At 41.6% G+C, this 22301-nt stretch overlaps 1 protein-coding gene across 1 annotated transcript in view; it reads right to left on the bottom strand.

Annotated features, from left to right (window-relative positions):
• Cdkal1 (CDKAL1 threonylcarbamoyladenosine tRNA methylthiotransferase) overlaps positions 1 to 22301 on the bottom strand; it is a 561841-nt gene that overhangs the window by 392864 nt on the left and 146676 nt on the right. The window contains 2 exon segments of the mRNA XM_085831198.1: positions 13113 to 13161; positions 22105 to 22201. Coding sequence (XP_085687324.1) covers positions 13113 to 13161; positions 22105 to 22201 — 146 coding nt within the window.

The following is a 22301-nucleotide window of genomic DNA, read 5'->3' as shown; positions in this document are numbered from 1 at the left end:
CATTGTACTCGGTGATCTCAGTGCCATTTCTTTGTCTTATTCAACCATGTGCAAATCTTGTCATATAGATAAGCATAGAAAAGTTATCCAAAGCCAAAAAAGCAGTGCTGTAAATATCATTTTAAAAGAAAGTACATATTTATAGCATTCCTGACCCTTTCTTTCTACTGCTCCTTGGATTCTGTTTATCATGTGTGCCACTTTTCTCCCTGACCTGTCCCTTTGAGTGTTTTTCATAAAGTAGCACATTTAGCAACAAAGCCACATTCCTTGCTTATCTGAGAACATTTTTATTTTTGCTTCTTTTGTAGAGAATAGCTGGGCTGGATATAAAACTGCTGCTGTCTGTGCAATGGATATTAGTTGTCTGTGGTGTTTACTGTTCATGATCACATGTCAGCTATTAATCTCACTGTTCCCTTAGGCTTTCTCAGACATCATTTTGTTTTACTCAGTTTGTTGGGGTTGAGGTGTGGATTTCTGTAGTAGCCTAAATGGGATTAACATCCTTTGGATTTATAAAATGTTCATCTAGGATTTTTTTCAAACTTTTTGTATGGCATTTTTTTCAACCCATTCTTCCGCAACTCCCACCATGCATTTGTTAGTATGTGACAGATATGTGTCCAACTAGTACTTAAAGCTATTTTAGTCAGGGTTCTACAGAGACACAGAACTTTAAGGAAACAGGATCACCTGATTATAGAGGCTGAGCAATCTCATGGCAAGTCAACAGTGTAGCTGACAACAGCAAAAGGTGTCAGAGTCAAGAAAAGTGATGATATAAATATCAGGCTGAAATCAAATGGCAAGAGCCCGAGAGTCAGACGATAGGAGTGCCAGAATTCAAAGGTATTATACTATTTCCTTCATGGCTCCTGTCTTTAGTGTTATTCCTGGAATACCCTCTCAGACCTTGTGTCTCACTCTTTTCTCAGCATCTTCTCGCTCTCCCTCTCCCAGTCCCACCCCTTTTCTCAGCCCTCATGGCTCTGCTCCTGTCTGTCTGCCTGTGTACATGTCAACTTGTGTGCCTCTATCCCTTCCCCAGGTCCTCACTTCTCTCCCCCACCCCCAAAAAAGAAGTCTCAGATCTTAGAAAAAGAAAGAGAGACACTGGCATTTCTCTACCTTTCTTGTTTAATTCAGGTTCCCAGCGAACAAGAGGGTGCCCATGATATAGAGTGAATAATAGAACGGAATCCCCCATGTCACATGCCAGTCTTTTCTGGACGCATCCTCACAAATGAACATGAGCATTGTAACTGTTTCAATCAAAACCAAAATCACATGGGCTGCCCCACTCAGCAGGAGAGATGGGCTCAGAGCATCCCAAGCACAGAGAAGAACAGTGCTTTACTAGCTGAGTGCCGTTTGTCCAGTCAATAACCAGAGCACAACATTCACAATGGTATTCATTCTATCTATATCTTCATATGGACTCAGTCCTCTATCATAAAACTTACTGATATTTCCCATTTGCCATGAAGAGTCCAGACTTGAGCCATTCCAATGAGCACCTCGCTCAGATAATACTCATTTCATTGCAGACAATATCATTCTTTGTTTGCACAACTTTATTATATGAGTTCAAGTCATTGTCACTTTTTTCTTGATATTTCTTAACAAGGCTTCACTTGGTTCTTTGAAATCCTTGTCTTGTAATTACCACATTTCTTAAGGAAAATCAGTATTAACAATTTTGGGGGTGAATTGGGTCATACCTAGTATTTTGGCACTTATAATTATATAATGTGAAATATGGGACATTTCATACAATTTATTATAGCAAATCAAAATTTAGATTCCCCAAGAATAATACTTTAATATAATGACCATCTAAACTAAATTTATGAAACCAACCCTCTCTACAATGAATAACTCTTAATATTGCTGTTGCTGTTTCTTCCTTCCTTTCTCTTTCTTTCTTTCTTTCTTTCTTTCTTTCTTTCTTTCTTTCTTTCTTTCTTTCTTCCTTCCTTCCTTCCTTCCTTTCTTTCTTTCTTCCTTCCTTTCTTTCTTTCTCTCTTCTTCCTTCTCCTCGTCCCCCCTCCTTTTCCCTCTTCCTCCTCTCCTCCTCCTCTTCTTCTTCTTGGGGCAGCTTGTTTAGTTTTTCTTTCAAGCATGGTATTATAGGGGTCAACTTGGAATAGGCAAATTTCTCTGCAACTCAAAACTCAAAAATGATGAGCAAATCAGAGTTCTAGTATCTATTGTTGGATCTATTTATGGACCAATGAGAAAAGGGTATGGGTCACTTCCAAGTGAGCCCTGAATTTTACTGTAACCTGGGCTCCCATTGGTCCATTCTGGCTTTCTCTCAATTCATGTACAGACAGATATGAGCTATACTAGGCCCACTCCCATCTCTTCAGTGTGTATGCACACCATCTACTCAACTCAACACAAAGGATTTGGGGAGTTTCTCTAGGTTCCTACCACTGTCTCACAAACTGAAATTTCCTATTTAAACCAAGACTAGTGAACTTGATGGTGGACCTTGATTACATCAAACTAGCTGGTAGCATCAGTGCAACAGAGCCACATAGCTCTCTCCCTGATCATCAAAATCTCCACTGTAACTAACAATTAGCAACTGAGCCATCTCTGTAGTGGAAACACAGACACCAGGTCACACAGTATGCTTTTTCTATGTAGAACAATCCTATCCACACAACATCAAGAAGGGAAATGGGAGCGGCCCAAGCACAAATGCTACATACAACTAGTCTTAGCCAACCTTTAGTGATTTTCACAATGATAACTCTTTAACTTATAGCTGAAAGGAATTGGTGAATTTCCACAAAAAGTCCAGCTTTATCATTGTTTTGTGGGTATGTTCTGTGTGTTAAAACACATAATCATTGCAAATGCAAATCAAATGCAACTTTTTCAAAGCAATCTTAACATAAGCTCAAATGCATACACAATGTTACATATATGCTTTATCAGCGTTCATTTCAGAACGATGGACTGTTTAAACATCTGAAGAGGCAGGTTTCCAAGACTAGAAAACAAGGAAACCATCAGTCAGAGCCCTTGATGCACTAACGACTCAAATAGGAAACGTTCATTCATTCTGACGATGTCTGATCTTACAGTTAAGAATAGTCAAAGCCTAACGAGTATTTGCCTAATTAAATCCTACAGATGTTCAAGATAAGATAAACTTCTCAATCAAGGTCCAGCTAATGAAGAGGTGAAGGAGATTGGCCAGATAACACAACAGTTCTTTGAGAAAGTCCAAAAGGTCAAGAATGACTATGCAAAAGGAAAGCCATTTTCATATAAGCTCCAGGCAAATTTCCTCTTGTCCTGCTGGGACTCTGTAATATGCAGCCTGCTCTAATAATATTCAATAAATTATTCATCTTCGCTATCTGCATGTAAATAGAGAAGCATGTCTACATGCAATGATACAAAAGAGTTATTTTCTAATCCAATGACTCATTAAAAAGTGTCACATCTAACAATAGGCTAGTTGGTGTTTAGTGCACCAAATACAAATATAGAAAGCATAAAAGATGTTTGTTATATATAGACAAAGATGAAAGGAAGGAAACAATGTGATTTCCTTTAAAATGGACTAACAAATTAAAACTCCTATTTGTGATATATTATTTCTTTAATGTCCTGTTTCAAAGGAAATTATTGCAAAATGTTCATCAAACCCACAGGCTCTAAAGTCAGAATACAAATGTTACAAATTATTTCCTGTTTCATGTGAAGTTACCAATATTGTTGCCTTCTGAAGCAAAACTGAAATTTGAAAAAATAAAAATAACATGAAGGAGACACCATAAACAAAATATGACATTAAGAGGAAACAAGGGAGATAGAAAAACATGCTGAGGGACTGGAGATGAGACAGGGGCAGATTCTTGAAGCAACATATCATAAAAATGAACATATTAATAAATAAATATATATATATATTCATATTCCATATATATAAAGGACCATGAAAGGAAGATTATAATTGAATGCCCACGTGCTGTATCTTTGCTTCATCCCTTCTTGTAAGCCTCTAGTGTCTAGCACTGTGATAGAAAATGAGTGACTGCTAGCATGGCCTGCTGGTGTGAGCCTGTAATCCCAGATACCCAGGAGGCTGCAGCAGAAGGATCACCAGCCCAAGGCTCCCCTCCCCAGACTATTTTATAAGATTGTCTCAAAAGTGAATGTCACCCATACTGCCAGTCAAGAAAAGAAATTAAAAAAAAAAATACAAGTTGGCATGTATTTTATCATAAGAATTATGGGAGAGGGGGTAAGAATTTTCTGGCAAGAATTAAGGGAGGACAGGAGGGGGGAGACAATAGAAATTAACAGGAACAGATAGCAAATTAGCCTTGTTAAAGAAATGAAAAGAAGAGACGGAATGAATGATGCTCAGCACATGCAACAAAGCTGAATCCTAACACTCGCACTCAAGAGAAACTGATAAAGAAGGAACAAGATGAAATAAGGCCACGCGACTGCAAAACAACAAAGAATGAGAAGTGGTGTTACACGTGCAATGGGACCCACGAAAGAAGTGAACTTCTTGGGGCCACTCTTTTCCATTTTAAATATAATCCCACTTCATGTCTTCTATATAATGACCAGATATAGCTCAGTAGATTAGTCAACTTTAATAAATACTTCTCTAAGCTATTACTTTTTAATTATCACTTAAAACTCAAAACTGTAACAGCTAAATTCAATTATAAGCCCTAAAAGATTTTAGCTGCTATTTATAAACCAACTTCAAAACCCTGATTACATGATGGTTTTTACATTAGAACTAATCCATTGAAAAATTTCATGAAACCATTTTACTATTACCTATTAGTGAATTTTGAACCCAAACAGTAGCTGCTTATGATTCACTTCAAAACACTAAACCTGGGTCAAAGAAAGTCAAGCCATCTATATGATTTGTGCAAGTTACTATACACGTTGTACTGATACTCCGTGTTGTCTGTGGATCAAGAGCAAAATCTGACTAAACCCCACAGTTCTAAAGGCCTTGAGAGAGGAGGAAGGCCACCCAGGTGTCTGATCAGTGAGCAAGGGGGAATGGTCACTCACAAGCCAACACATACAGTAAAAGAATGTCAGAAACATGATGACCTACAAAATATGTGTTTATTAACTACGCTGTGACCCTCCTCCCTCCTCTCATTCTCACAGGTTAGCTTGGAGAGTCGCTACATGTTGTAAAAACATCAACCATCTGGCGAGTGGGACTCCTTTGTATATTTTTGTCTTTCATTTCTTTTTTTCTTAAGGCTTTGTAAAACAGCCAACAGGCAGAGTTTCCTTTAAAACTTCATTAAACCCACCTATTTGAGATGCCAGGCCACTGTTTCCTGATTTTTTAGCCGCTTGCTGACTGATGACTTTGCACAGATGCAGACCTAGTAGGCACACACTAAAACAGCAGATCTGAATCCTAAGCTCCGGGTCAGCCTCCCGGAAAACTTCCTAGAAAAGCAATCCAAAGTGATACCGGGGGCAGAGGGCACAGAGGAGTCAAAGTTGTTCTCTACTCCACTCAACATAATTGCTCATATGCAACACTTTTCATGAGAAGGGGCATGTTCAGATAGCCACAACAAAAGTATGACCCTCCCTTCAAATATTTTCATCTTGAGAAATGAAAACTAAAATAAGTTCAGCAGAAATAACAGCTTCCTCACAAGTTGAGGCTAGAAAAGAATATGTAATAGTAAGACTGGGTGGGCAACTCACGTTCCGATCCAGCCGTTCCTCAAGCAAGAAGGACTTAATAGTAACTTGAGTAACAGCACTTAACAGAAATACTAAGATGGGGCTGGTGAGAGAGAGGGCTCAGCAGTCAAAAGTGCTTATCACTCTGGCAAATGATTTGAATCTGGTTCCCAAAACATACATCAGGCAACCTCACACCTGCTTATAACACCAGCTCTAAGTGTATCCAAAGCCTCAGACTTCCTGGGATATCATGCATATACCCAAACACTAACATATACACAGACATGTAATTAAATTTTTTTTAATATACTGAAAGAAAAGAAGCCAATTCTGGAAAAGAGAGCCTATAGACACAGTGGTGGTCTCTCAGCTCAGCAGTTTCTAGATGTTATCAAAACATAAAACACACAATATGCCTGGCGACCCACCAGAACTTGCTGGTAACACCCTGTATACTTCAGTCACAAGATTGAGAAAAATCAAGCTGGTACTGACCTAGAAGCTTTCTCCCTGATAACTAGTTCTTATAATACCAAAAGATGCTAACAGGCTGCTGGGAGAGAAATGGCAGCCACAGGTTTATCCAGGAGTGAACCTGCAACCAACAATGCTGACTGGCATAGCAAGGTATGTCCTGTGGTACAATGGTGGCACAAATGTTACAGGGATAACCAACCATTTTCTGGTTGGATTTAATGACTACTCCACAGGAGGAAGCTCATGCCTGCTTTATCTGAACAAGAACACGTGGCTGGGGTGGTTCACAGGTACTCGGAATGAAACTATCACCATTATTTTGCTACTCCATATAATATCAAGTTGCCCTCAGGTTAGGCATAATTCTCTATAGATTAGTGCAGCTTTCAAGGATAGTCAGAGAAGCATCTTAGTGGAGTAGATGACGGTTTATATAGAGACTCACAATGGATCAAAGTACAGAGAGAGAGCAAGAATCTGTGGAGTGCTTAGTATACATGACAAAACATGAAGGAAGATGAGGTAAAATGGCCATAAAGAGCAAGTGCTCAGGGATAAATGAGGCAAAATAGTCTCTTCTGGACATAACAGGGCTGGTGGACTCACAGTACTGAGGCTGCCTGCACAAGACCTGGATAAGAACAGTCTACTCAACACTCAAGCTTGGACAGCGGGGTACATGAACCTCTACCCTTGGCTGAGAAGCTACTGACAGTGAATGGCTGCTTGGGGAAGAGGAGTTTTCTTCAGCAATGTGGTCCAGGTAGGTTGACTATACTCCAGGGGGTATACCAATGTTCATGAGTGTACAGACAGCACTAGTCAATGCAATGGGTAGCTTAAAAGCAAAATAAGAAGAGTTTAAGGGACGATAGATAAGTACATGACCAAAGCACATTGTGTGCTTGTATGACATTCTCAAAGGAAAAATAAAAACCATACTCCCTAAGACAAATTAAACTAACATTTAAAAAATAAGATCTTACCTTGTAAGACGCGATGATACAATTAGAGAACACAGTTTAAATGTCTGGAAAGCTGAAGATTATTTTATGTCAAAATGCATACTGCACAGAAAAATACACCTGCCCTATACCATTAAGTGTGAAGCTGGTGTGCAGACACTGAAAGCACTGCTACAGTGGAGGTTCTCAGTGATGCTCTGTCACCAGCACACACTACCGTTGGTTCACGGGAACTGAGTTAGACTCAGCCACAGACAGCTATGACACAGTATACCTACACAACACATCTTCTCACTCTAACAGAAATGCCTTCTGCAGGAAATTACAATCCACATGGAATCTTATGTCATAAGCAGAGACACCTTTTATGACAAGAGAAGGAAATGTGTGTGGTGTGTCAGTTATCTGTAAACTACCTCAAATGTCCATTCAAAATACCAACAGCCAAAAGAGTCCTAACGAGCAGGTAGAAGCCCCTCAGACCGTGGCCTGCCTTGCTAGGACAGCCTTTCCCGGTAGAAGTCTGCTGAAGAGCTGCAAGGTTGTGATATTTCCAACAATAAAGTGGTAAGTGTATCTGTCCCTGTTCTGCGCGTATTTCCTGCTAGAAAATGACAGGAATGTAATTTGTGACTTTGGGAACCGGTGAGACAACTTTAACTTTTTTACCTTTTCTTTTTAATTTAATTTAATTTTTTTGACTTATTCACTTTTACATCCTGCTAACAGCCCAGCTCCCAGTCACCCCCGACACACACTCACATACAACCCTTCTCCCATCTCCCCCTCCTCAAAATTCAACGTTTAAGAAGGAACCTCACAATCTGGGGAGATGGCTCAGTGGGTAAGAATTTGGTACATGAGAGGAAGGGTCTGGGTCTAGATCCACAGCACCCACGTAAGAAGCCAGGGTTGGCAGCCCAAGCCTTTAACCTCAGCCCTGAGAGAAGGTCAGAAACAGAAGGACGCCTATGGCTTACTGGCCTTCCCCCAGTGAAAAACAACAACAATAAGCTGCAGGCTCAGTGGCAGGCCTTGTCTCAGGAAATATGCAGAGTAATAGAGGCCATCCATCAGTCATCCTCCTGCTATCTAGGACACTGAATATGCATAACACAGCTTCTAGTTCATAGCACACTCGGCTACAACTTCAACTGGTTGCTAATTTTCCTTAAAGCCAATCAAGGAAAAAGCCTATCACTACAACCACATTCCACTGAAGAGATCTATTAGGACTGGGCATGAAGGAACCCTGTGGTGAAAAGGCACACCTTCTAAAATGAATGCACTAAAATAGCACTTAGGAAACAAGAATAGAGAAAGCTTTCAGGCACTGGTTACAATCAAATAGTCAGTCAACTGTCTTCTAAGTGTTTACTTGTCAGAAGTATACTGAGGATGAACTTTAAGGATTGTAGTCTCTACATTAAAACACATGTGGCTCTGCAGTGACACTTCCCTGCCTCCAGTGTGTACTTAGAACTGCAAGCTCCAACATAGCCTTAGGAAAATGCACAACAATTTTCTTGGCCTAACGACTGACAATAAAACTAGAGAAAGTGTATTTTATGCAAAAGTTCAAGTCCACTTTAACGCATGCACATACAAAAGAATTTTCCTTATAGAAACGCTACCTCCTTGTTTATATTCAGCTCTCATCACTAGCTTCAATGAAGAAATCCTTTTGCTCACTTTCTAACTTAAGTACCTTAACATCAAAGCAAGGTTAAAACATTCTACTGATTTAAAAAAAAAAAATGAAACAAATCTTTACTAACTTCCAGACACCAAAAGGTAATCCCCTAGATAATAATAATAATTTCCTAGCAATAAACAAAAAAAGAAACACACATGTACAGAACAAATGTGAAGGAACAAAAAGGAGTGATGAGGATTTGAAGGGAAGAGGAAAAAGTGAGCAGCAAAGTTGCACTGGAGGGGGTGGGCGTAACAGCCAGCAAGTCCTCCCTCCTCACCACCCTCTGTTCACTACAAGCAGCTTCGCAGAACAGCAGGAACAGGGGCTCTGGAACCAGAGAGCAAGGGTTCAGACTTGGCGCTGCCCAGTGCAGCGGCAGTGCAACAGCAGTGCAGCAAGGTTTGCTGCAGAGTGCAAAGGAATTAATGTCTACGGAGAAGATTAGCTGCGAAGAACTAGACAAGGTGCTGATTACAGCTGCTACAGTAATGAATGCGAGTGCAGTCCTAGCAAGACCCACGGTGCTAATGATGTGAGGAAAGTCTCATACGCTACAAGTGAATGTAATCTTCCACTTAGATAAAAAACTGACAATGAAAATCAATTTTGCAAGTGATTTGTTACCTAAGTAATTAAAGTATTATAGATTCGAGGCGATGCCTATGAAGTCGCTCATGTGCAGTAACAGGAAGGGAAGGAGGCACAGATAAAGGCCGCCACTCAATCTGGAAACCTAGGCATGTGTGGAGGAAGCTCACAGAACGGCAGCTGCTTTCCACCTCAGGACCCTAAATTATACCCAGCCAGACAGTGGCTGTAGTGCCAGGCACCTTAGAGAGGACTGCCAAGGCCAACCTCCAACATTAAGCTTAACAAGGTTATGATCAGCCAGCCTAACAGTTTTTGATTTTGTTAACATAACATATAGGGAAAAACTTTCTGTATGTGTGTGTGCATGTACACACAGGTATACATGCATGTACTGCATGTTCGTGCATGCAGGTTCACATAGTGTATGGGGAAACATGCATAGGATCCTAGGTATGACACAGAGACCAAGAGACAAGCACAGTTTGAAGATGCTCAGGCACCACCCGTTGTTTTTGAGACAGGCTCATTCATAGAGAGGCCTGAACCTTTAACATTGATTCGCTGAGGCTGGCTGAGCAGTGAGCCCTGGGCATCCATCTATGCCCGTCCATCTTCCCTTAGCTATTGTGCCAACTGCTTTCCTCTGGGTGCTGGAGATCAAAGTTAGGTGCCCACGCTTGCACCGAAGCATTTTGCTGACTGAATTGTTCCTTTATCCTTAGAGAGGCAGGGCATATAAAAAGTACACTACAGCCATGTGTGTGAAGTGGACATGTTTTGTTAATGGAGTCAGAACTTGTCGTGTTTTACAAACAAGTCCTTTGAGAATAAAAAAATGAAGTTTATATATAATACAGATTTGTTACGGAACTGATACTTTACAATCGTTATCATATGTTGCAATATCATATCAAGCAATATGCTGTAGAAATCAGAACATGGATCTCAGAAACTGCCATATCTGAGCATACCATATAGATAGCATAAATAATCAGTAAAGACATTCAAATTGAAACTGGCATACAGTAGCAGATTTCAACATGTCTTTCATTAAGATTATTAATGCCTCACCTTCCCACATAACCAGACAGTGTGTTTTACAAGGGGGTTGGCATGTAAGCTCAGCCTGACAGTAGGTAAGTCAATATTTAAGCAAGGAAGAAAGGCAGGGCGATTTCTCTATCAGGTAGTGGGATTTGTTTATTCTGGTCTATGTTTAACCTAGCATACAAAGTAAGAAATTCATTATGGTTGTAGCATCTTTATACATATTTGTTCTTGTTTGTTACCCTCCAAACCCTCCCCAACCCCCTTACTCCCCACAAAGCTAGTCAGTCAGTCTCTCTCTCCCCCTCTCCCTCTCCCCCCACATCTTAAAATTATTTTTCATGGTCCCATATCTGGTTTTATAACTTGTACTGACCATCAACAAACATGTAAATACACACAAACAACTTATAGAGGAAGATGACCCAGTGGGTAAATATACCTGCCACCAATCTGATATTCTGAGTCTAATTCCTAGGACCCAAATGATGGAAGCAGAGAGCTATCTCCCTCAATTAGCTACATATCACTGGATGCAAAAGAATTTGGGTCCTAGTGGATGCTAGAGAGTGTGCATCCCACTGGACTCCAGATGAGACACTAGAAAGCAAGGATGCTTTGGGGATGCAGAGAACACAGGTTTGTTCTGATGGACAAGAGATTGAGGTCCTCCTGAGCACCAGAGAAGAAGAGTGCCTTTGGGTACCAACGAGCAGGGATTCTAAGCAATCTAGCACATAAATGCCAGCCTAGGTGGACACAGATGAATGTGGAAAATAGCTCTGGAGAGGCAATCAGAGGTGATAGAGTTCTGTTTGGGACATTAAGATAAAGGCAAGGGAGCTGAAAGGTCTATAGGAAAACCTTTAAATCCTCTCCAGCTGCAGCTGAGAACACTAAGCATCAGAAAAGTAATGTGTCCAAAGGCAATCAACAAACGTATCAATGCTTTGGGGGGGTGGAGGGTTACAGATATTACGCACTATTGCTCGGGCTTGGGCTCTCTAAATGAAGTGTGGGCTGCAGAAACAGAAGGTAAAGAACAAGACTTTACACGTTAAGATGAACACAAAGCCTCGCTCTTAAGACTTCTGTTAACTAAGCAAACAGCCACTCATTCAACCTCTGCAGGGTTCAGTGTCCACACCCGCTAAGTGCACCTACCAGGCTATGCCTCTATCTCCAACCCTCTCATGGTATCTCTAGCACTGCGCTTATCACTTTCCATCCTCCAAGCGGCCAGTGAGAATTCCCACCAACTGCATCTCTACTATTGTTTCTCACAACTAAACGCAGCACAGCCTCCCCAGTGAACCTACACTGGGCCAAACTCATTAGTGAGAAACCATTCCTTATCACCCTGGCCAGGGAGAGAAAGGTTCGTCTCCTACAGAAGCCTCATCTCTACACACTGCCAGGGAAGCACATACTGAGTACTACTTGTCTTTAAAATCCATTCTATTTTTTAGAGAAGGTTTAGGGTCACAGATAAACTGTGCACCTGCACCCACATACCTCAGTGGTGGGTTTCTTTTTTTTTTCTAGTAAGTTGTTTCTTTAATGAAATTAGAATGCATTATAGTATAAATGATTTGCAAATTTCAATAGAATAGTTAATGTTGAATAAGAATATGTTTTGGAAAGATAGAAAGTCTTACAAATTCTTTTCCATAGGATGGTGGGTTTTTCAATGATAGATCTGGCACTGACAGGTTCTTAGGGTTCACAGGTGACAGGAGATGTCCCTACCCCAAGTATCTGCTGGGTTATTCTCCCTCACCTCTTCCCTACATATCTAACTATGAACAGCCACAGATTCTGTTGTTGCTTCTATAGTTGCCCTCTCCCAAAAGGCCATACAGTTGATATCACATAGCATATGGCCTTTAAGAATCAAAATTATAGCCTGGTGTGGTGGCACACGCCTTTAATCCCAGCACTCGGGAGGCAGAGGAAGGCAGATTTCTGAGTTCGAGGCCAGCCTGGTCTACAAAGTGAGTTCCAGGACAGCCAGGGTTACAGAGAAACCCTGTCTCGAAAAACAAAAACAAAACAAAACAAACCAAAAGAATGAAAATTACATTAATGATTGCCTTACTTTACTCTGCAAAACCCGTTTATGTCTTTTCATGACTTCATTGTTCTTTTTTTTAGTGTTTTACAAAAAAATTTAAATAAAAATTTTAAGAAACTATGAGCAAATTCCCTGATTCATTTGGAACCAGAAATACATACATACATACATACATACATACATACATCTATCCATCCTAGTCAATGTGTGAGTCCAAGGACAAAATTTATTATTTTTATCCTACAATGATATCCTTTATTTTAAAAATGCTCAATAAGTGTTAATTGAGGGGCTGTGGAGAGATGGCTCAGCAGTTAAGAGCACTGACTACTCTTCCGGAGGTCCTGAGTTCAAATCCCAGCAACCACATAGTGGCTCACAACTATCTGTAATGAGATTGGATGCCCTCTTCTGGTGTGTCTGAAGATAGCTACAGTGGACTCACATATAATAAATAAATAAATCTTTTAAAAAAAAAGTGTTAACTGAATGGTATACCAAAATTTAAGTTCAGAAAGTGCATCTTATATCCCACAATTACCTTTTATTGTTTCCTCCACAACTTCTACCACACGATCTATCTGCTGAACCTGCAAGGGGAGACACAAGAAGTCAGAACATGCCGGGTGGAGTCAAAGCATAGTTCCAAAGAACACTGATAAAGGTTTTACTTGATTTACTTAATGTTATATATTAAGTAATATTTAATTTAAATTAAATTTACATTAAGTAATATATATAAACATAGATAGATGATAGACAATAAATAGATAGAAAGTAGATAGATAACAAGAAATAATCTATGGGACTGTCCTGAGGAATAGTGAAGTCTCACACAGCACAACCGTCACCATGAGCTGTGTATCTTCTTACATCACGGTTACTAGGACTGGAACCATCACCCAAGAAGAAGGAAAAAGACTGAGAAAAGTCAAACAACTTCTAAGATTCATGAGACTCCTAACCCAAGGTTAAATGCTAGGAAATGGGGTTGCTTTAAGTTGTAGCTTTAGTGAGTTTTTCCCCACACTGGAGTGGGATTTTCAGTGAAGAGATACCTTGCTTTGTCAAGTACCCCTGTAATAAAGTAATAAACTCACTACTGTACTAAGACTAAAATTCAGTTGAATTAGATATTTGATCTATTGTCAGAGTCTTAACTCGTTGAATAAACATTTGCTCTATCTCCCAAGAAAAAACAGGTAATAGCTACCCACATAAACTCAAGCTGAATCATAAACTTAATTTTAATCAAAATATGTCTCTTCCTAAAAAAGCTTCAAGTTATAAGACGTAAAATGGCAGATTACACAAGAGTATGTGCTAATATTAAAGAGATACATGGGAAATCTTGTGCTTTATTATTTCGATTTTTAAACCCTTTCCGTGAGTTAATAGCTAGTGGTGAGTAGCATACTCAGATCCAGGTCAACAGGAAAGGTCATTTCCCACATACAAGTGACCAGGGAAGAAGTCCCGGAGTGCAGCAAGAACACAGAGAAAGGAAGCCAAAGGGAGTGAGGGACCAAAGGAGACTTCTGAACAAAGGCAGGAAAAGACACTAGGAAAACCCAGGGGCACATAGGAAGTTAGAATGAAATGAAGGCAGTACAACAAATAAAATCATAATCTCAGAAGTTAGAGAAGTTATTTGAAATAGCTCAAGGCTGATCATCTAAAACTTCTCCACGTATCATTGTTCTCTCTCTCTCTCTCTCTCTCTCTCTCTCTCTCTCTCTCTCACACACACACACACACACACACACACACACACACAGAGAGAGAGAGAGAGAGAGATGGAGGGAGGGGAGGGGAGGGGAGGGGAGGGGAGGGGAGGGGAGAGGAGAGGAGGGGAGATCAAAGCACAGTAAAATATAACAGTAAGATGTGACTGAATCCACCCACAAACCACCCACCTCAGGAAAGGATCTTACTATGCAGCTCTGGCTGAAGTGAACTTGTAGAGAAGACTAACCTCAAACTCAGAGACCTGCCTGCCTCTGCCTCCAGAGTGCTGGGTGTAAAAGCACACCCTGACATGCCTGCTTACCTTCTATTTCTGCTGCATAAACAAAGTAACTCATTATGAAAACCAGATACTAAGTCTCATTCTGGAGTGTATGCATGTGTTTTCTGTGGCAGTTTTCATTTTACCACAGCAGAGGTTGCTACACACATAGACAAGGGAAAAACCAAGAGGCATGTGTCCGTGCATACATCATTGCTGCTCCTAGGTCTACTGGGCTCATTCTACCAGCTGCCGAGCATCCTGTTCACTGAAGGGACCATAGGCATTCATCTGCACACAACTGACAAAAGAACAGCACTATCACACCATAGTGACGTGTGGTCCTAGACTGGTGTGAGAAGAGCCTTTTACACAGGATGCATTGAAAACACATAGGAGAGCTCTAAAAAATATGTCGTTGCCTTCAGTGTCTCACACACAAAAAATGTAGAGGCGTGCAACCACGAACCATGTGCTGTCTCTGCCTGCTCTCAGGCAGGAATAGCCTGTGTGGACTACTGGAGGTCATGGAACCCAGGAGGAGCACTTTGGACACCTTAGGAAAAGATGTAGTAGGTACAGTAGTAACAAGTCACAAACAAGGAAACAGATAACGTAATGCATTATCAATAATAATTTATATACTTTTGTCTATTTGACAGTTTAAATGCAAACAGAAGAAACGTTGAAGAGAAATGTTAAAAATAGGACAAACACTTTTAGTTGTGAGCCTAGCCTTTAAAGGTTTATCCAGGAAAATTTGGGGAAGGGGGAGGACCATCTCTGGGACAAGCCAGAGACCTGGGATAGGGGAAGCCCCTGGGAAGATATAGGGATAACCCTATCTGAGATTCTTAGGAGCAGGGGATATGGAGCCTGAAGTGGCCACCTCCTCTAGCCAGGCAGAACACCCAGTAAAAGGAGAACACCAAGCCACCCACAAAACCTTAGACCTAAAATTTACCCTGTCTACAAGATGTACAGGTGTGGGAAGCCGTTGCAGAGTGGCAGTTGCAGAGTGGCAGTTACAGAGTGGCAGTGTAGAGTGGCAGTTGCAGAGTGGCAGTTGGCTACTGCTGGCCACCACACATACATAGGCAGTAAAGGTTCTTTTGCCAAGATGAGGTTTTGAGAATTAAACAAAGTTAACCAATCAGATGAGAGACAAGTTAACCAATCAGATGAGAGACAAGTTAACCAATCAGATGAGAGAGAACGCCTCTCCTAGGCCTATATAAGCAGCACCTGTTCTGGGCTTGGGGTCACTTTGCCTCTGCAATCAAGCTCTCCCAATAAACGTGTGGAAGGATCCTGTTGCAGCGTAGTTCTTCATGGCCAGTCGGGCGCGCGCAAGATGCAGGGATAAACATGGAGAAGAGATTGAGGGAAAAGCCAAACAATGACTGGCCCAATTTGAGACCCATGCCATGAGAGAGCGCTAACCTGTGACATGATTAATGATAGCCTGCTATGGTTGCAGACAGGCATCTAGCATAACTGTCTTGGGAAAGCCTTCATCCAAAAGCTGATGGAGACAGATGCAGAGACTCACACCTAAACATGAAACAGAGCTCAGAGAGTCTTGTGGATGAATCAGGAGAAGGATAGAGGGAGCCAAGAGGGGTCAAGAATACCAAAAGAAGGCCTGCAGAGACACCAACCAAAGAGCACACAGGGGCTGGACTAGATCCCCTTCACATTTGTAGTAGATGTGCAGCTTGGTCTTCAGGTGGGCCTCCTAACAACTGCAGCAGTAGCCATCTCTGACTCGGACTCTGTTGCCTGCCTTTGGATCCCTTTGGATGCCTTGTCTAGCCTCAGCAGAAGAGGATACACTTAGACTTGCTGCAATCTAATGTGCCAAGGAAGAGGGGAGGCTCCCCTTTTCAGGAAACGGCAGGTAAAATGAAGGGGGGAGGTGAGAGGGTGGGACTGGAAGGAGAAAGGAGGGAGGCGGGATGTCATCAGGATGTAAAATGAATGAATGAATGAGTGAGTGAATGAATAAAAAATAGGACAAATAATTTTTTTTTGAAAAAAAGGTTGACAGCATAAAAAGCAAATATAAACTTTTTTTTAAAAGTCCAGGTGCTACTAAGGAACACGTCAGCATTAAGAAAGGAGGATACTATAGGGATTGGTATGATCAAAGTATGCTATATACATGTAGAAAAATGTCACAATAAGATTCATTCCTTTGTGGAGAAAAAGGAGGGAAGAGAGAGAGCAAAAGAGAGCTAGGGAGGAGGAGGAAGGAGGTTGGGGAGGGAGAGAAAGATGGAAACAAGACTTGCATGCAAAGTCTCCTCCACTGAATCAAGGGGTGAGAGAAACCTGGCAAGCAGAGCAGGCACTGCTGCAGAGGGGATGGGAGCTGCACACTGGAGAGATTTGTGGCACAGGCAAGAAGCAAATAGAAGAAAATAGTGGACTGTGCAATGAGGCTCAGATGAAGCCTGAAAAACACATGAATAAGCGGAACCAATATTTAGAGAGAAGGAGGGAGGCAGGATGGCGAAAAGGAAAAATACAGGAGGTTCTAATTAGTATGGGCTCAGCTGTTCAGTATCTGTGAAGAACAGCGCGGCCGGTGTCTGCTTATAGAATCAGGGTGCTGAAACAGCACACAGGTGATTCCCACTGGAGTTGACACAGAAGGAAGTACAAAGTTTGGGTAAGTGCAAGTCACAACACACACAGTGACTGGGACTGCCTGAGATTTGGACTGTGGTAGGAGGCAGAGGTCTTGGCTAGATTGTGTACAGTATAAAGATGAATTACCAAGGTACCAATTGAGATCAGCAGATTGCGGGGGGGGGGGGGGGGGAGAGGAAAATATGAAATAACTCTCAGTGATGGGGCCAGAACAATATTGTCTTCCTATGTGCTTATAAGTAGATAGGTTCAGAGGGGGTCCAACAGTCGCTCTTGTAGCACACAAACAGAATAAGGACACAGGGAACGTTGCAGCATGGTGACATTTGTTACAATATGCCCGTACAGCTAACCTATGAACCACAGTAAGGAAAACAGAGCCATGAGCCCACAAGACTCTTGGATGGAATAGTGGTTTTCCGATGGTTAGAAGGGTCACCTCCCTTTGGGGCACTGGGGCCTGAAGTAAGCATGGGTAGAGTATTACTAACTACTTTAAATTAAGGTTAGTAATTTTAAGCATTTATTAAAGTTCCTGCCCAATGTTTGTTTTTCATTTAAGCTAAGACAATTGAGTCCGAGACACTAATTGGCAAGTTACATCCTGTGCTGGTGCCCTGGCTGCCTTGAGTCAAGCAGCGGGCTGGATTATCCACTATGCAGAACAACCACATCTGCTCATCACCAAAGCAACTGCAGGTCCAGAGGGCACAGCCCCAGACATGACTGGTTCAACTAGCTTGCACCAAACTTCTTACCATCAAAAGGCTCAAACCTAGCAACCATTTTCACCTACCATTTCCCCTGAATGTCCAGACGAAGGCCTGTGATTGGTTACAAACACAAACCTTAACTTCTGTGAATGAGTGTACCATGAGTGTATAAACACTCTTGCTCTATCGCTTCAGGAAATAGAAGCAGCCTGCCTTTGTGCTGGTCAGGAGACTCCTATTTGTGCCGCTCCCATATAAAAATTAGCCTTCATCAAAGGCTGCGCCCACTAAGTCCTTTGCCTACATTTACCTTCATCACTAGTAGACTGAGCAATAACTTGGAGAGAAAGAAGCCAGCAGAAGCAGCAGCAAAGCAGCAACAGTGGCAAAGCCAGTGGTGATCACTGCCACCCTGGTGGCAGCAGGAACAACAGAAATGGGAAGAGACCTGAAGCACTAAACAAAGTGACTATGGCAGAAACCAGAATAAATAGAGAGAAAGAGAGAGAATGAAAAATTCCAAAAGAGAAATGAGGGTCCCAGCATATGGGGCCTGTTTGAAAGCTGTGACACAAGCAGTGAGTGAGATCTGCTGCTGCTGATGCTGCTGCTGCTGCTGCTGGTGGTGGTGGTGATGCTGATGCCTGCAATACAGTCTGACATTTTCTCAATTAAACACAGTTATCATATAACCCAGCAGTTCTAAATCTATACAACAGAAATGAAACCTATACACACAAAAAGCCTGTGCATGGTGTTCACAGCAACATTTAAAATGGCCAAAGGCTGAAATACCCACCAAGTGATAATGAAACATACACCATAAAAGACATAGGAGCAATGAGACATGCTGCATATGTCTACACAGAGTGGGAAGTCAGGGTGGTCCTCACAGTGTACAACCCCATCAGAGGTTAAAGGGGCAGCAAGTTAGTGGCTGTCCAGGGATGGGCCAAAGGGGAAATAGTCAGGTGCACTAGGGAGCCCACGCTTCTTCCACGAGTAAGGAGTGTTCCGACACTGTGTGTGGTGATGGTCATAGATTCTACATGAACTGCCAACTACAGGACTACACATTGCATGCAGTTGGATGCACTGTGTGAAGTATGAATTGTATCTCAAGAAAGCCATTATATCTAAAAACAACAACAAAAGATGAAATTAGCCGAATGTAGTACTGTGAAGATCACTAAAGAAAACAACTGAGGAAAGCACACAGACTGAGGGACCCTGAGGAACTCACAACTCTATGCAACCGTGGACAGCTGGGAGCTTTGCAGCCATAAAGGACAAAAGACCAGGAAGAAGTGTGTATAAAAACAGAATAGAAACCATTATTTTTACTTAATTACAAAGAAGCAGAAAAGAAGTTCATTATGTAATTTGGGAAGCTATTGTGTCCATTTGCAGTGATAAGGACAGTGGAGAAAATAAGAAGGAAAAAAGGCAGAGAGAAAGAGGGGCCACAACCACAGGCAGAAGAGGAAGAAGGCCAAATTGAGTGCAGGTGGGAGGAGGGGACAGAGCAAAGACAGACCCAAACTCCCCTTGAAGAGGGCACAATAGACTGAATTTCCACTGGAGAAAAAGGAAAGCCATTCTCAGTTAGCACCATAAAATGCAGCCCTGGATACACAAAAGCTTATTCAACAGCATATCATTCGAATAAAATACGTAAAACAGTATCTTGTGCCCTTCAGGCAATTGACTATAAATATACAGGGGAAAAACAAAACAAAACATGCAGCATGTTCCCTTACTGGCTCCATATGTTCTCAATCAGGAAGCAAGGACTTGGTGACCAAACAATTCAGAAATAACAGTACTGAGTCACTCTGCTGAGAGACTTTCAAAGGGCCCATACAAATATTTTACTCTGCTCTCAGAAAAGACTTCAGGGTCACAGCTGAACATGGAGGAGGAAACAAGCCAACATGCTGGTACCTAAGCAAATGAAAGGTGCTGTGCCCACATCTCCAAACTGTTGAGAGTTGAGCTTTCCCCGGGGGCGGAGATACTCACAGTCGTGCCAGGCACTGTGTCAATTACCAACCACCTGTGGTCACTACACACTCAGCTGAAACACCGAATGTTTAACTTCAGCCATGTGGAACAGGAAGGTTTAAGGAATCATAAGCCAGCAGATCACTTTGCAGATCAGCTGTTAAAAGCCAATGAACGCCTCAAAGACAGCTTCCCAGTTGGGCTAGAAAAGAAGGCCACATGCCCATGTACTCAAGAGACCAGGCAGAAGGACTCACTCCACTGCACGCATCGAGGGTATTTTTCCTAAACAGCCTGCGAGACAATCCAGTGGGTAGAATCATAAAGCCTACATTTAAGTAATTCTTTCGCTTCTGGTTGCATGCTAGTATTGAACACGTTACCACTTTTAATTATAAACATTCTGGGGAATCGAACTCAGGACATCAGGCTTGGCAGCAGGCATCTTTATCCACTGAGCTGCCTCACCTACCCTTATATAAAATAAGATTTATTTTCAAGATCAAGGGTGAGCTTCCCGAGCAGATCTTCAGTAAGTTGGTGGGAAAGAAAAACTGTACCATGTAGTAAGGAAATATTAACAACTACACTCTCAGGGAAACTTCTTAAACATTTTCCACTATGACTCCTTTTTTTGCCTAAAAATTTTTTTATATACATCTGATGATAAAGATATACATTATACATTATAAAATAGATATATAAATCAAACATTTACCGTTAACAATCATAAGAAATTTATTTTAAAATATTTCATCAGTATATAATTTCACCATTTATTTAAAATAAAAGCAAATTTGCATACCAATGAGCTAGAAGGGTTTGCTTGTCTTTAAAAACACAATTCAAAGATGTATACTGATTTGATAGATTAAAGAATGATCATAGGAAAATCACAAATGTCTTTATTTTCTGTAATTTAACCGCTACATTTCTTGGGAAGAAGAAAGTTTTATGTGTACAGGAAATGCTCAGCAGTTCACAACATGTGCAGTCCGAAAGCACTGTGGCTCACAGCACGCATGTGTAGTCTGGAATCTGTGCTAGGTGGTTCAGGCAGAGGTGTTTACTGGGGCTGTGCAACCTGACAGCATGCTCAGTATGAAGTGCAGATATGTTCCAAACCAAGACTACAGTGAAGTCACATGATACAACACAGGCAAGCACTGCCAGAAACATGGCAGACTGGCTACATGGTTATGTGAATTTATTTTTAGTTGCTAGGCATCCAGAAATATTTCTCACTTGTCAAATGTTTCATGGCCATCCCCATTCCATTCATTTTCTTGACTATGGGGTCACAACCCACAGTTCAAGAAGCTTTGCACTGGAGCTTCGTTTTGGGAGCTAAGGCAGACAGAAAGCCTCTGACCTTCTCAGATCTGACTACCCAACAGTTATGTATAAGAAGAAAACTACAGAAGGAAAAATGTTTGGTCAAAATGATCAGTGACCGTTTACCAGGAACACTTATGTATGCACGAGTGGAGAAGGCTGGAGAAACACACAGCGGTTAAAGTGATGAAAAGCTTGTCCTCAGGTGAAAATTTAAACTGGAGTTAGGGGCTTGTGGAAAAATAAAATCACTTAAGTGTACAACCATATTTCCTCTGTGTTAAGGTAGACACAGTGACAGACACAGGGGACAAAGCGACCCAGAGATGGGATCCTGGAGAAGTGTGTCACAGTAAAGAGCTCTATAGCACGGGGGCCCCAGAGCTGAGACCTGAGGGTGGGGAATGCACAGGGAGAGCATTTTAAAACATACATTTATGTACTGGGGAGGGTGGACAGGGAAGGTGGGGGATTTGGTATGATCTGGAGAGCGACAACAGTGGATGAAGACCAGGACATTACAAGGTGTTATAATCCCCATAGTGTAGCTCTTTAGAGTGCTAGTGTCTTAGTGGGAAAGCCTGCAGCATGTGAGAAAGAGTGTATGTGTGTGTGTGTGTGTGTGTGTGCGTGTGCGTGTGCGTGTGCGTGTGCGTGTGTGTGTGTGTATGTGAAGGTGAAAAGTCACACACAGTGGAAAAGGTTTCAGAGGAGATACAGACAGTGTGTTTAGAAAAGTCGTAAGGAAACTAGCAGGAGGAAGTAAAATGAGTTAACAACATGGCATTCTTCTATTTATCCGTCAGGTCCTCCCTTACCCCGATGATGCTCAGTCCTTTGAGGTAGTCCTGACGAGGCTGGGCTTGGGGAACACAGCCAGCGAGGACAACTTTCTTATTCTCTTCTTGAGCTTTTCTGCAATGAAGAAAATCCTTGTGAATTCTACTGCTCACTGACACAGCCTAAGAATTTGATGTCAGTATACCTAAGTTCTCCAGTAAAGAAGACCATCTAA

This window comes from Mus caroli, unplaced genomic scaffold, assembly GCF_978045245.1.
Source record: "Mus caroli unplaced genomic scaffold, Mus_caroli_1 scaffold_15, whole genome shotgun sequence".
NCBI lineage: Eukaryota > Metazoa > Chordata > Mammalia > Rodentia > Muridae > Mus > Mus caroli.
Note: the sequence above shows the minus strand (reverse complement) of the source record. Positions and strands in the feature narration are given on the sequence as shown.